Raw genomic sequence first — 14832 nt, forward strand, 5'->3', positions numbered from 1 at the left:
TCATAATGCCCCACATCACCAAAGCTTCAGCATAGAAAAAAGCCTCTTATCAAAGATCTTTTCTTTGGACAGTTCAATCGAACGCAGACGTACCCTACGGCTCTTCAACACGAACCGGTCACTTCGTATCATTTTGGATGGCTTGCGCCGCTGTCTCGGCGCCATAACACCACGCGAGGACCGCGTTTCCACGTGACCCGTCCAAGCCGAAACGCCTTTCATAAGCAACCGAGAAAGGAAGGACCGACTCGGAAGGGAGTGCCGGGAGCACAACGTCCCCGCAGAAGCCTCCTTTCTTTCTCCTTTCTCCTCTATCGCCAGCACTCTCACTACCACCATCCACGAACCCAGACACCCCCGCAGACTGCACCATGCCGGACCTGAGCAAGCACATTACCTTCGAGGACGGGCCCGACGGCCACGACCTCCATGACGGCCAGTCAAGCGCCAGCGACGAAGACCACAATGCAGTCGAAGTCGTCTTTGATCCGTCCAATCCTTACCGCCGCAAGAGCTCCCTCGTTAGTTCCGAGGCCGTGCCGCCACGGCTGCGGAGGAACCCACCGCCGGCGCCATCCACAGACAAGGCGCAGTGCATCGTGCACCACCTGATCGAGGCCCAGCGGGATGTGGGCAACAGTGGCAACAGTGGTAACAGTGGCGGCGGCGGCGGCGGCGGCGGCGGCAGCGGCGGCAGCGGCGGTAGGCACCACATATCGCTACCGCATCTGCACAAACATCCACACCGCGCATTCAACACCCACGACCAGAGGGACGTCATCGACGACGTGGACGAGGAAGACTATGCTGACGAAGAGCCGCATCAGAGGGCCAAGAATGGCGGCGTGCACCATAGCATCGATGTGTCCAAGTCAGTAGCTGCCACAACAGGAACGGCCGCTGTCCCAGCAAGCGACCCGAGCGGACACGGCGTGTTTGATGCCTCGGCTGAGCGGGGACTGGACCGGGTGGTTGAGCCCAAGGGCAGCGGCGGAAGACATGGCGGCGTGGACGGTATCAGCAGCAGCAACAACAGCAGCCGCGACGACATTGAGGCCCTCGAGCACCCACTGCCCCGAGGTCGCCGGCATACGATCGTTGAGCCTGTGACCAGCGACAGCGAAGCCGGCCAGGTCGACGAGCACGAGTGGGCGAGCGGCATCACGCAGCTGCCGCTGGACACGGCCGACGCGATGGATGACACAGACCGCGAACCACCACGGCAGCATCAGCAGCATCAGCAGCAGCAGCAGCAGCAGCAGCAGCAGCAACGGACACAGACACCGACACCAAAGCCGCAGCAGACGCCCACATCCGCCCCCCGCCTCGTAACCAAAAACTCCCAAAAGTCACAAAAGTCCATTGAGCTTGGTTCGCCCATTGGCGGCAGCCCGCTGGACCGCGTTGGGTCCGACGGGGGCCCAGGGGGCCCCGACAGCATCAACAGTGACATTCTGCACAGCCGCCTTCTCACCAAGAAGCAGCTGAGCGAGATGGCCTGGGGCGTGCGCGAGCTGAGTCGGCGCCTGGGCAGCCTGCGCCTGCGGTTCCGGGTCAAGACCATTTTCCTGTTGACCAAGATTTACGACGAAGACCTGCTGCCCAAGACACGCGACCTGACCCTCTGGTTGATGTCACCGGAGCGCGAGATCCGCTACACCGTGTACGTGGAGCGGTCCCTGCGGGGCAACAAGCTCTTCGACGTGCCCGGCTTGCTGCGAGAGGTGCACGGCCTGTACGTGGCAGCCGCTGGCGAGGGCGGTGCGGCAGCAGCAGCGGCAGCCGGCAACGGACCCGACGACATTGCACGGAGGCTGCGCTTCTGGGACGAGGGCATGTGCCGCGTGCGCCCACACACCTTTGACTTTGTCATCACGCTGGGCGGCGACGGCACCGTGCTGTACGCGAGCTGGCTGTTCCAGCGCATCGTGCCGCCTGTGCTGAGCTTCTCGCTCGGCAGCCTCGGGTTCCTCACCAAGTTTGACTTTGAAGACTACCAGAGCATGCTGACGCGGGCCTTTTCGCAGGGCGTGACTGTCGGCCTGCGTTTGCGCTTCGAGGCCACTATTATGCGCAGCAGCCCGCTTGCGCCCAGCGCGCACCCCGGACGAATCGCGGGCGGGAATTCGTCTGGGGAGAGCGCCAAGGCGCTGGGCGAGGAGCGCTCCTCGCCGCCGGGTGAGCCCGACGCGCCTGCTACGAGTGAGGAAGATGAAGCACAGCGCCGCCAGCGGCGGCGCGACCTGGTCGAGGAGCTCATTGGCGAGGAGAAGGACGACGAGCACACGCACCGTCCGGACGGCACCTACGAGATCCTAAACGAAATCGTCGTCGACCGCGGGCCCAACCCGACCATGTCCTACACGGAAATCTTTGGCGACGACGAGCACTTCACCTCCGTGCTCGCCGACGGCATCTGCGTGTCCACGCCGACCGGATCGACCGCGTACAACCTGGCGGCCGGCGGCTCGCTGTGCCACCCCGAGAACCCGGTGATGCTCGTCACGTCCATTTGCGCGCACACGCTGTCGTTCCGCCCCATTATCCTGCCGGACACGATTGTGCTGCGCGTGGGCGTGCCGTACGACGCGCGCACCAGCTCGTGGGCCAGCTTCGACGGCCGCGAGCGCGTCGAGATGAAGCCGGGCGACTATGTCACCATCAGCGCGAGCCGGTTCCCCTTTGCGTCGGTGCAGGCGCCCGGGCGGCGCAGCGAGGACTGGGTCAACAGCATCAGCGGGAAGCTGGGCTGGAACACGCGGCAGAAGCAAAAAGTCTACAAGGAGTGGGACAAATGAAGGCATGGGGTGGGTTTGTAAAGTTTGCATGCTCTTGGCGTTTGTGTAATACTTTTGTCATCTGCCTGTTTCCATGTCTTTTCTTCTTCTTTTCTCTTCCTTTTCTGTTTTTCTTCTTTTCTTATTTCCATTTCTGGGCGATATATTTGCATTATGCGGTATAATCACAAACATGTTTTACAATGCTGGTTGTGTCGGCTGTGTACGTCGAATCAGAGGGCGATTGGTTTTGAATTTTCTTGGATTCGCACAGTGTACGTCGCCCACACGCTGCATTAATCGTCCGAGATCTGCCAAGTCCCGCCCAGACCTCGGATCAGACAGCACAAGTCTGAACCCGTTTCTTTCATGTTATGGGCGGTGAAAATGGGCTCTGTGGGTTTTCCCCTTTTCGAATTGCTAACCAATTTGATTTCTAGAACCCGTCCAATCCATACTCCATTGGCCCTTGTTTCATTCTATCGGAACAATCCGAAACTGTTATAAGCAAAAAGCAGAAACAAAAAAAACACAAACAAACCGCAAACGCAAACGAAAACGCGAGCACATGACACACAATTAACGCCTAAATCATATCTACGTCCTATTCCCTGGGACCTCCGTCCGTTCTAATTTCTACTGCGGACTCTTTACTCGTCGTCGTCCTCGACCGTCTCGACAAAGGTCATGGTCAGACCCTGGTCACCATCAACGTTCAGGTTGACGGCATCAATGGCATCACGACGGGACACGGAAGCAGCAGTTGGCGGAACAACAATGCCAGAGACAGACCGGGGGACCGTCTCATCGCGCTTACTCTGAAGGGCTGTATGAACGACGCAAGTCAGCAATTTGCCGAGGGGGTTTCCATGCGCCTCTAAAAGGTCATGACTCACAAGCCGGAATGCCAGAGCGGACGTACATGGTGGTCACCTTGGCGCGTACCCGCTTCGGGGAGGCGTCGCCATCGACATCGCGCTTTGCGGCTTTGGCGGCCGTCGCCGTGGAAGGGGTGTTGTCGACGATGATGCCGACACCCGAGCCCTCTTTGCCGGTGCCGAGCTGGACCTTGGGGCCCTTGGTGAGGGCCGCCTCGGCATAGGTCAGGGCGCGGTCGAAGCCGGCCAGGTCACGCTTCTCGACCGCGGCGGCGTCGTCGCCGTCGTCGTCCTCGTCGTCGGCGGCATCGACCAGTTGCATGCGCGGAGCAATCTCCTTCTTGTTGCCGAGACCCTGGAGGTTAGCAATCTGCTGGGCCTAATTCTTGTTAGCGGGATACAAAGAGCAGAGGCATTGGCCACTTGTATCCCCTGTGGTACACAACGACGTACCTGCTCGACGAGGGGATCCGAGGCGGCGGCGTTTGTGGTGCCTGCAGCCGACGGGACGGGCACTTCGTTGTTGACCGTGGTGGAGGTGGCAGTGTTTCCGTTGGCGGCGTTGTTGGCGGCGTTGTTGGCGACGGTGGCGGCCGTGTTGACAGCAGCACCCTCGAGAACGTTCATCAGTTTCGACACGTCCTGCTCGCCGCCGAAGCTAATCTCACCATCACCGACCACCAGTGCGGGCGAGTAGGCACCGAGGTTGATGTTGAGGGGCAGGGCCGAGGCCAGGCCGGCCATGGCGACAAATGCGTACGCGTAGCGAACCATGATGCGGGAGGAGGGATGTGAGAGTGGACGAATATGAATGAGATATGTGTGTGTGTGTGTCTGCAAAAGAATTGACAAAATGTAAACGACTAAAGGAAACAAAAGTGGAAATAATAAAACAGTTAAAAAGGTGACGACCAGCGACTGAAGAAGTGAAGAAAAGAGAAAAGAGAATGAAAAAGAATGGTAGAGAGTAGAATGTCTGGACGAGCACAGCTGGTGAAGAAAAGAAAAGGAGGAAAATGAAGACAAACGATGGGTCAACCTCCCTATATACCTTCATTGCGATGGGCAAGGATTCTATTTCTGCCCGACGAGACTCTCTACCTCCTACCTCTTGGCCTTGTATCTTTGAGACGCAAAACCACTGAGCCATGGAGTCGAGCAAAAGGGGCCGAGTCCACAGGCCGGTGCGTTTCTGCTGTTTAAGCCAAGACGGATGTGCGCCAGACTGCCTGCTTCGAGGCCAGCAACGGTGCCAGTGCATTCTCCAGTCTTGAAGCATCGCCAAGCTCTACAGCGTCTAGAATACTGCGTACGATGTACGTGACCGTCTTGGCGTGTGTTCTCTTCGTCTCCCTCCTCCCTCTGCTCGTGTGGAAACTCCCGAAACACAGAGGGCTAGACCAACACCGTCTCCCGTTGACAAATATTAGGCACCAGGGCCAGTACAAGGGTTCAGAGAGAGGCTCACGCTGTGAACCGGTGCCCATCCAGACCGCGCATCAGGCACAGAGCATCCTGCTTCAAGACACTGCCAAGAGAGGTTCGACGACATTTTGTGCATGGGTCAGGTCTCGTCGCTCGTTCTTGGCAGGCGCTGTCTCTTTTACGGCGAGGGCTTTGCGGTCCTCACCCACGTCTCCTTTTTTCGATTTTCTTAATTCTTTTACTATTTTGTCTTGGAAACAAACAAGAGTTGGCCAAGAGGAGAAGCCAAAAGGCATAACAGAGATAAGCAAAGGGGACAAGAGACGGCATAACGCAGTCGACAGCTTGGCTAGGTCGAGGCTGGGAAACGACAAAATACACATCCACTTGGCCTGTCTATCTCTTGGCTCTGCCTTGTCAAACGGCCTCGACCGCTCTCGTACCCTGTCTTCGTTCTGTAACCTCGCTGTTCCCGCATTCTCTTTCTCCTTTTTTGGCCGTTTTCTGAACCCTCCTGATTGATGGGCGTTGGTAGTTGGTTTCGGTGGGTCATTGTCAGAGAGGTGAGAAACGAAAATAAAAATAAATAAAAATAAAAAATAAAAATAAAAAAAATTAGGTGAAGAGCAGCGTGGTAGAGACCGTTTGCCGTAAAACAAGACGTGGATAAGAGACGTCTCTGAGACTCAGCCAAGCCCTAGGCCAAGCCCTGCGCCAAGCGTTTTGGGGTTACGAGAGAGTCTGGCAAAAGACTTGAGATAAATGGGAATGGAAAAGCACAATCAACAGTTATGAGGAACAGTCATGGGGAAATAAAATATTGAGTGAAAAGCGGACAAGAAGTGAAGAAAGTGAGGGAAGAATTAATAGACGGCGAGAAGGAGAGAAGCAAACCGGTCCAGTGGTGATATCGATGTAAATCTTAGTAACCACCACACCCACACAAAAGGAGCGTTCGACTGCCACAACCGTTCGAGATCCAGATCGACTCGTTCTCGGAGAATTACAATGTGCATACACACCCTCCTTTTTCCTGTGTCATTTCTTCAGTCATACTCTCGGCTCTGGCGTCTCTTATCTCGCAACAGCCGTCTCCGCGAACATTTAACTGCCCAGCGCCCTATTCGCTGCATGGCTTGGACCCCATTTGCCCAGCCAAGAGGGCCCTCCAAGACATTTCATCGACAGGCGGCTGATCAAACTGCCGGCCAAGAACCGCGGCGCCCGCGACAGGCCGCAACACAGCCAAGAACACTCAGAAACAAATGTAAAGAGAGAAAAAGGAGACGGCCAATGAGACGCTATGTGAAAAGCGACAAGTGACAAAGTCCGGCAGGTAGAATCTGAGGCAGCTTCTTCTTGGCTGCGACGCGCCTCCAGGTCAAGGTACTGTGGAGGCGATGGATCCCCCAAGTGTCTTCTCGAAGACGCATATACATTCCGAATGCAACATTGTTCTCGCCGATGTTCGCAGACGGTGAATCGAGATGAAGACGACGAGCATTTCGATCTGGAACGCACAGTGGCAGATATAGTGGGTACAGCAGGCTACAGTGGGCTACAGCGGGCTGGCGACGGCGCGGGACGCACCCACTTATTATGATCCAACTAAGACAAACAAACAGCCAATCACAATGAGCGTGTCACAACCACCATTACATAATCCATTCACCCTAGCAACGGATGTCAATAAACCACATGTGGATACGGCGGGCGATGCACGCACCACCAGCTAATCCATCTACACTCCAGTGCGCCGCCTATCCATGCCTGCTCGCCACTTTATCTCGCCAGCGAAGAGCCACTTTTTGCTCCATCTGCTGCCGAGTGACGACGTTTCTTTCCTCTTCGAGCAAGAAGTGGGCTTCGTTGGCGCCATTCTCCCACGACGGAATATGCTTTTATTTTCCAAGTCCTGTCGTTTGCTGTCTCCGCCTCTTCTCTCCTCCCCTCGATGCATTCATCGCGCCAGCTGCGGTTTCGAGACGTTGCCAACGACATTGTCGACACGCTGATTGGCATTTCCGCCGAGCCCCGCCTGATGCCCGGCGCCGCTGCCGTGCCGCCTGCAGAGATTGACGTGAAGGCAGACGACGACACCATTCGTACCAGCAGCCACACAACCAACAACAACATCAACACCACCACCAGTATCGCCATGGCCTCTGCGACACCCGTGCGCGCCGTCCGCTCCTCGGCCTCGACGCCTTCCCTGCGCTCGCGCGACGGCACCGTGCCGCCACACGCCCGGATGGATCCCGGCGGCAATGTGCGCGTGGTCGTCCGCGTCCGCGCCTTTCTCCCGCGCGGTGCGTTTTTTTGTGCCCTCTTCTCCGCACTGTGATTTGATCGTGACTAACGCCAGACGCCCTGCAGAAATCGAGAAAAACACACCATGCCTCATCCAAATGAACCCCATGACCCAGGCCACGACGCTTCTGGCCCCAGCATCCGCCGAGCGCGCCGAAACGCCCACCGCCGGATTCGCCAAAGCCGCCAGCCGCCGGGCCAACCTCGAAGACCGCTCCTTTACATTTGACAACTCGTTCTGGAGCCACTCGCGCGACGACGAGCACTATGCAGAGCAGGCAGACGTGTACAACAGCCTGGGCGAAGAGTTTCTCGACCACAACTTCGAGGGCTACCACACGTGCATTTTCGCCTACGGGCAGACGGGCTCCGGCAAGAGCTACACCATGATGGGCACGCCCAGCGAGCCCGGCCTGATCCCGCGCACCTGCGAGGATCTGTTCCAGCGCATCGCCGCCGCGCAGAGCGAGACGCCCAACATTGCCTACAACGTGCGGGTGTCCTACTTTGAGGTGTACAACGAGCACGTGCGGGATCTGCTGGTCCCCGTCGCGCCCGCGCAGCCGTCGTACTACCTCAAGATCCGCGAGTCGCCGACCGAGGGCCCGTACGTCAAGGACCTGACCGAGGTGCCCGTGCGCAGCCTCGACGAGATCCTGCGCTATATGCAGATGGGCGACCGGTCCCGCACCGTGGCCTCTACGAAGATGAACGACACGTCCAGCCGCAGCCACGCCGTGTTTACCATTCTGCTGCGCCAGATCCACCACGACATGGAGACGGACGAGACGACGGAGCGCAGCTCGCGCATCCGGCTGGTCGATCTGGCGGGCAGCGAGCGGGCCAAGGCCACGGAGGCGACCGGCCAGCGGCTGCGGGAGGGCAGCAACATCAACAAGTCGCTCACGACGCTGGGCCGTGTGATTGCGGCGCTGGCCGATCCCAAGAGCGGCACCCCGCGCAAGGGCGGGGGCCCCGCCGCGAAGGGCAAGACGCGGCAGCCGGCGCGCGGCACACGCGCCGGCAGCGTCGACCAGATCGTGCCGTACCGCGACTCCATCCTGACGTGGCTGCTCAAGGACTCGCTGGGCGGCAACTCCAAGACGGCCATGATTGCCTGCATTGCGCCGGGCGACTACGACGAGACGCTGTCGACGCTGCGCTACGCCGACCAGGCCAAGCGCATCCGCACGCGCGCCGTGGTCAACCAGGACAGCATGTCGACGGCCGAGCGCGACGCCCAGATGGCGGCCATGGCCGAGGAGATTCGCCGCCTGCAGCTGTCGGTGTCGGACTACTCGCAGCGCTGGGAGCGCGACGCCGCCCAGGCCGCCCAGCACGCCCAGCAGCACGAGGCCCGCGAAGCACGCGACGCCGCCCGCGAGGCCCGGCTCGAGGCGTACCAGACGCGCGTCGCCACGATGCAGCGCATGATGGAGGAGAAGGCGCTGGTGGCCGAGGGCAAGATCCGCCGGCTGCAGACCGAGAACGAGGCCCTGCGCCTGCACCTCAAGCTGGCCGTCGACTCGCTCAAGAACCCGATCCCGGCGGTCACGCCGTCGCCGTCCCTGGCCCACGTGGGCATCGATCCAGACGACTCGCGCCGGCGCAGCAGTCTCTTCCAAGACGCCCATGGCGCCGACCGGCGGCGCAGCGGTGCCGGGGGACGGCGGCTGCGCATGTCGCTCGACCCGGGCGGCCTGCTTGTCGAGGAGCGGCTGGAGGCAGGCGGCGAGGGCGATGGGTACGAGACGGCAAAGGGCTCGCCCAAGAAGACGGCCGACAAGGAGAATCTGGTGGACGAGGCCTACTATGACGAGGACGACGAACAGGACGTTGGCGAAGAGGACGGCGACGGCGACGACTACGACTACGGCGACGACATGGAAGAGTACATGCAGTCGCTGCTGTCCGACTTGGGCAATTTCCGCCGCAAGATTGGCGACGACAAGCAGCGCTTCATCTCTGCCGAGCCTGGCCTGGGGACGACTGCGGGGCGGCCTCCCCTGGCGCCGAGGGTGAATGTGTAGCAGCGAGTGCGCGTGAGGCGACGAGCATGAAGCATGGAAGGACTGGGGACTGCATGGATCACGGCCAAGGTTTTCTTTTGAGTTTGTCATTGGTTTTATTTTGTTCTCTCCTCGTTTCTGTGTTTTTCTTTTACATTGTTCTACAGCGTACGGCTTTTGGGCGCATAACGAAATCAAACGGTCTTCTTTGTTTACTTTGAGAATGTGTGAAATGCACAAGATGAAGATGCCGTTTTTCTTCGACAAGTTCGACATGTTCTTCCAAACCTTCACATGAATCTGTCTGCAAAACGATCGTGGCAAAGTGTTCTCGCCCTTGGAGTGGCGGGCCAATGAGCCAATGAGCCAATGAGCCAATGAGCCAATGAGCTTGCCGTGTGCGCGTTGTTGGCTTACAAGGCCATTTCCTAATCGGGTAATTTGTTTGGTTCACGATGTCAGCCTAGTGCCAAAACGAAAAGCGGCAACTGCACATGTGCACGAGGAAGGCACGATGCACGCGGCTCGTTTCTCGTCTCCTACTAAGAATCAAAGGCATAACTATCTACAGCTGGTTGCTTGTCATCCTTGGAAGCACAGAGAACAAAAGGGGTGTGTTTTGATTACGGGCCATCGTCCTGATTCGCACTCGTGCTCCGATCTGCGGCGTCAAATGACTCGAAGAGAATCCAGCAGCAGACAGCCTGACTGTATATGACGACACATGTACGTTTATAGTAAAAGTAAGGAGTGCTTACGCTCTACTTTCTATCACAAGTGTGCACAACGCGTCACCAGCTCTCGCAAGTCTCATCGAGTAGCTTCAAAGCCCTTTTCCTTGCAAAAGTACATAAAATACAGCCAGACATCGTCACCAACAGGGCCTTACACATACCAAAGGAGTCATCCGCTCTGTTTCCTTCTTTCACCTTCTCTCGCCAATCTTTTTGTGCATAAAAGGCCGGCCTCTTCCTCTCGTCTCTGCAGTCTTCGTCTCCTCCTTCATCCGCATGCTCAGTCTTCTTGAGAACAAAGTTTGCTCCCAAGAGTATTTTCACATCTTCGCTTTCAAAGTGTTACTCAATCGCACTTTTGCAAACCCTCACATTCTTTCTTGTTCAGCAAAGAACTCAAAACAAACAGTACGTTTTTCTTTTCCTACACACATCCTCACCCCATCTTCCCGTCTTCCATTCTTGTCCACTTTCTCTTCTGCCCTTTTTGCACTTTATTGATTTACTGCTCTCATCTCGTCCTCGACATCGATCATCCCCCACAGTTGATTACTTGACTAACAAATTCACAGATTCGTCATCATGCCTCCCATTATGTTGATGAACACACATCCCCGGCTGTATCCCAAGTGGTGGTGGGATCCGCCGGCGTCCTCAAACCTGTACATCCCGCCACCCAGCCGGAAGACAGTGTCTACGCTGCCTGTCTGTGCACGCAAGATGATCGACTCACGTGTTCAGAACGCCTCCGAGGCCATCGTTGAGCGCCAACTCCTCGAGAGCTTCTTGTACAGGGACTTTGCGTGCTCACGGGACGTGGTCTGCTCGGAGAGAAAGGTCGTCTTGGCGTTTGCCCAGCTTCCTCAGCACATGCGCGCCGGTCTGGAAGACCTGCACGTCATGCTTTGCCGCATGGTCGTGGCACATGCCTGCTGCGAAAACCGCATGGGCCACGCCGCCGACCTCGCTCGGTATGCGCGCATGATCCACGCGCCTGGCCTGGAGGGCATACTGGACGGCTGGATGTACGAGCGGTGCGCCTCGTACGAGCACTACAGGGCGAGTGTGGATGACGAAGGCACCGCCCCAGAAGAGCGGAGAACGGCCGAAATGCGCATGACGCGCGCGCTTCTGAACCACTTCTACCGCCTGACGGGGCTGACCAACCCCGTCCTCCGCCAAGCGTCACGTTTTACCTCAACCAAGCGCCCTTGTGGTCGGGACGCTATGGTGGAGGACGAGAAGACGCCCCATGGTGCTCCGCTCGCCAAAAAGCCTAGGCTGTCGCTTGTTACTAAGCCAGCGGCTTGTTTGGGGCCAGATATGGCCAAGACGGCACGCGTGAAAACACAGCGCACTGAGGACAGTGTAATGGTGAAGAAGGAGGCGCCAGAGCACCCGCATGCGAAGCTGTTCGAGGGTCGTCCGACGAAGCCGTTCCACGGTTCTTACAAAGATTCTTCCTCGGAGGCTTCCAAGAAGTCCTGCCAGGAGACGTTCCGGAAGGCGCCAAAGCTGTCATCGCCTATGAAAGCGTCGGAGGCTTTTTCGGCGAATGCAAAGAGTGCGTCAAAGGAGGTTCCTGACCCGGTGGTTGTGGTGACGTCAAAGGAGACTCCCAAGACGCTCTCTCGGGAGACTTCGAAGGAGGCCCCTGAGAAGCCCTCCGAGGAAACGCCTACGAAAAAGCCTGCGAAAAAGGCGCCTTCGTCCAGTATGTTTGGCGACGACTCCGACTCGTCGGACGACGACTATATCGGAATTGTTGCAATGGCCGGCGTTGGTCGTCCCAGGGACCCGCCAAAGCCTGTACCTAGTGAGCGTGACAAGCGCAAGGAGATTCGAGACCAAAAGAAGCTTCTTGCTCAGTATTCTGGCTCCCGCCCTTGATGCGGCGAATGTTTTTTTGTTACTTTTGTTTACTTTGTTTACTTTTGTTACTTTTTACTTTCTTTACTTTTGTTACTTGTTACTTGCTACTTCTGTCAATTTTGTTACTCGTTACTTTTCTTTACTTTCTTTACTTTCTTTACTTTCTTTACTTTCTTTACTTTCTTTACTTTCTTTACTTTCTTTACTTTCTTTACTTTCTTTACTTTTGTTTACGTTAGTTTACTTCGGTTTACTTCGGTTTAGTTTTGTTTACTTTGGTTTACTTTGGTTTACTTTGGTTTACTTTGGTTTACTTTGATTTACTTTGGTTTAATTTCCTTTTTGGATAGGTTTGTCTCGTTTTTCTAGAAGGAAAGGAGACCTGGCTTGATTTTATAAAATACTAAATGTCCGTGAGGCAAAAAATGTAAGAAAATGGTGAAGAAAATACCAAAAGAGGTTAGATGTATCGAAACAATATTTTTTTTTTATAAAAAACAAAAATAAAACAAAACTTACCACCAAAAAAGTGAAAGAAGAGTACATAAATACAAAATCATTAGTTATATAGCTGCATAACGATCCACGAGAAAATTAGGTTCATGCCCTGTATTCCCGTGCCATCATCTCTCTCTCTTTCGTGATGCGATGAAGTTGGTAATGTGCCGTTAGAGTCACGTGCCCACCACGGCTTACACGACTGTCGTCCCGAAACACGATGCGACAGACAGTGGAGAATCCCCTCAGTGGGGCTTTCAGGGTGCCGTGGGGAATGCTCCTAGCCAGTCGTTGTGGCCTCTCTGAATTCCAGCGCTCTTTCCTCGACTTTTTCGAGTTAGTTGCAGCGGCCCAGCGCGTGTTCTCCAGCTAGCGCCCTGTCTAGCGCTGTTTGGTCCCCCATTTCGCCGTTTTAGTGCCATTCCACAGCGCTTCGCTGCACCTTTTGCAGTGGTTGAATCGCGATGTCTTGGACCCCTCGTCAACAGAAGTGATATGGGCGGGTCGGCCCCTCTGTTTCAGAGCCCCCCGAGCTGGTGGACTGTCGCAAGCTCAGCAGAGCTTCGGCCTAACGATATGTATGGCGAGCGAGCATTATGTCCTTTTCATCTGGTTTGAGGTTTCATTCCGAGATCCGCGTTTAGGTACTGTACCTTGAAGTAAGGAAGGAGCGACGCAGCTCGGGGCATGGGATGTTGACAGGGGCAGGGACGGACGGAGAGGAGTGACGAGGCAGGTGCGCGCGGATGCGAATGGCTGCGGTTTCCTTCTTTGGTATTTTTGGTCTTGCCTAAAACGTTCGTCATAGCTATCTCCTTTCTCTCCTTTTTTCACCTTCACTTTGACCTTCTTTCTTTTTCTCTTTCTTCTCGTCTCACCATCTCGTCCTTTGTCTCTCGGCCAGCCTCCTTTCCGCCCGAACCCTGTCCGCCCTGTCCAACCAGAAGCGAGTGCCTTGCGCATCGGTCTCCTTTTGTAACCCCTCCATCTACGGCGCCTATTTCGGAGACTACAGACTTCTCACTTTTTTATTTCTTTAATTTATTTTCTTTTCGTACTCGATTCCCTCATCTTGACCCGACCTCCCTCGTCATACTTACCGACCGCAACCCCATCGCACACTCACAATGGCAGCCCGTCCGACCCTCTTCACCCGCGGCCTCTCCTCGCTCTCCAAGAGCTCCTCCGCCGACCCCAACTCGCCGGGTGGCGTCACGACGCCCTCTGAGCAGCGCGACGATGCCAAGCGCAACTTTCTCAAGACGATGCGCGCGCTGCCCACCCAGCACTATTGGAATGTCTACTTTGACCGGCCAGGCAAGGAGGCGGGCGCCGGGGAGGGCAAGAATGGAAACAAGGAGGACGAGAGGAAAGAAAACTACCAGGCCCAGCTCGAGCAGCTGGGCGCCCAGATCGAGTCTGTCCAGGACTTTTGGCGCTATGCCAACAACACGCCCGTCGACCAGATCAAGATGCGCGAGTCCATCTACCTGTTCAAGTCTGGGTTCCGCCCCATCTGGGAAGACCGCCGCAACATCAACGGCGGCAGCTGGACGTTCCGCGTGCCCAAGAGCATCGGCCCGGACGTCTGGACGCGCATCCAGCTGCTGGCGATTGGTGAGAAGCTACAGAGCGTGCTGGACGAGGGTGAGCCTCCCCCAGCCATGGCCCATACCGTATTCTTTCCTTGTGTTTACACCCGGCTGACTGCTCTTCCACCCAGGCGACACAATCTGCGGCGTGGGCTTGTCTGTGCGGTTCAACTCGCACCTCATTTCCATCTGGCACCGCGAGTCGTCCAAGCAGAAATCCGTCGACAACCTGCTCGCGTGCGTGCTCGAGGAGCTGCCGGCCGAGCTGAGGCCCAAGGCCGACGGCTACTTTTACAAGAAGCACTCGGACCACGCCGGCTTCAAGGCCCCGCCCGAGCTGCAGGCTGTGCTCGACTCGCAGAAGAAGCGCGACGAAATGGCGGCGGCGGCAGCCAAGGAGGCGGCAGCGGCCAAGGAGGCAGCGGCCGCCGCCGAGGCGTAGGGCTCTCACAACAGATGGCACCAAAGCGGGCGAGGCGAGGTATATACACTTGGGACATTCGTTAGATCTTTGTCATTTCTGCATTATTCACTATATACGCCGGAGCAGCTTCTTGTTTGTTGCCCACTTTACCAGTTCTCGTTATGTCATTATTTCCTAGCATACATTCATGGCGTTACTTTTTGCCTTTGGTTTTCTCCCAGTCTGTCACGACAATGGAGTGATGTTTCCTCGCACCTTTGCTCTTTGCCTCCATCAGCCATCCAGTCTTTGCGACCGGATGTCTTGTGCTAAC

At 56.6% G+C, this 14832-nt stretch overlaps 5 protein-coding genes across 5 annotated transcripts; 4 read left to right on the forward strand and 1 right to left on the reverse strand.

The window, feature by feature from the left end:
• Window positions 1-371: 371 nt before the first annotated feature.
• Window positions 372-2798, forward strand: SPBR_00239 (NAD+ kinase; the record flags this gene model as incomplete). Its single annotated transcript, XM_040758558.1, has 1 exon — window positions 372-2798. One exon carries the CDS (start codon window positions 372-374, stop codon window positions 2796-2798), a length of 2427 nt encoding a protein of 808 aa, XP_040618844.1.
• Window positions 2799-3427: 629 nt separating this feature from the next.
• On the reverse strand, window positions 3428-4429 carry SPBR_00838 (uncharacterized protein; the record flags this gene model as incomplete). The annotated part of the gene is made up of 3 exons (XM_040759157.1): window positions 3428-3595; window positions 3723-4010; window positions 4109-4429. 3 exons carry the CDS (start codon window positions 4427-4429, stop codon window positions 3428-3430), a joined length of 777 nt encoding a protein of 258 aa, XP_040618845.1.
• A 2605-nt stretch (window positions 4430-7034) lies between these two features.
• Window positions 7035-9420, forward strand: SPBR_00250 (uncharacterized protein; the record flags this gene model as incomplete). The annotated part of the gene is made up of 2 exons (XM_040758569.1): window positions 7035-7389; window positions 7457-9420. The coding sequence occupies 2 exons, from the start codon at window positions 7035-7037 to the stop codon at window positions 9418-9420; spliced, it is 2319 nt and encodes a 772-aa protein (XP_040618846.1).
• A 1295-nt stretch (window positions 9421-10715) lies between these two features.
• On the forward strand, window positions 10716-12023 carry SPBR_00659 (uncharacterized protein; the record flags this gene model as incomplete). The annotated part of the gene is made up of 1 exon (XM_040758978.1): window positions 10716-12023. One exon carries the CDS (start codon window positions 10716-10718, stop codon window positions 12021-12023), a length of 1308 nt encoding a protein of 435 aa, XP_040618847.1.
• A 1607-nt stretch (window positions 12024-13630) lies between these two features.
• On the forward strand, window positions 13631-14537 carry SPBR_00909 (translation initiation factor 4E; the record flags this gene model as incomplete). The annotated part of the gene is made up of 2 exons (XM_040759228.1): window positions 13631-14150; window positions 14227-14537. 2 exons carry the CDS (start codon window positions 13631-13633, stop codon window positions 14535-14537), a joined length of 831 nt encoding a protein of 276 aa, XP_040618848.1.
• Between the last annotated feature and the right edge of the window lie 295 nt (window positions 14538-14832).

Source organism: Sporothrix brasiliensis, assembly GCF_000820605.1.
Source record: "Sporothrix brasiliensis 5110 chromosome Unknown Cont19, whole genome shotgun sequence".
In the NCBI taxonomy this organism is placed as follows: domain Eukaryota; kingdom Fungi; phylum Ascomycota; class Sordariomycetes; order Ophiostomatales; family Ophiostomataceae; genus Sporothrix; species Sporothrix brasiliensis.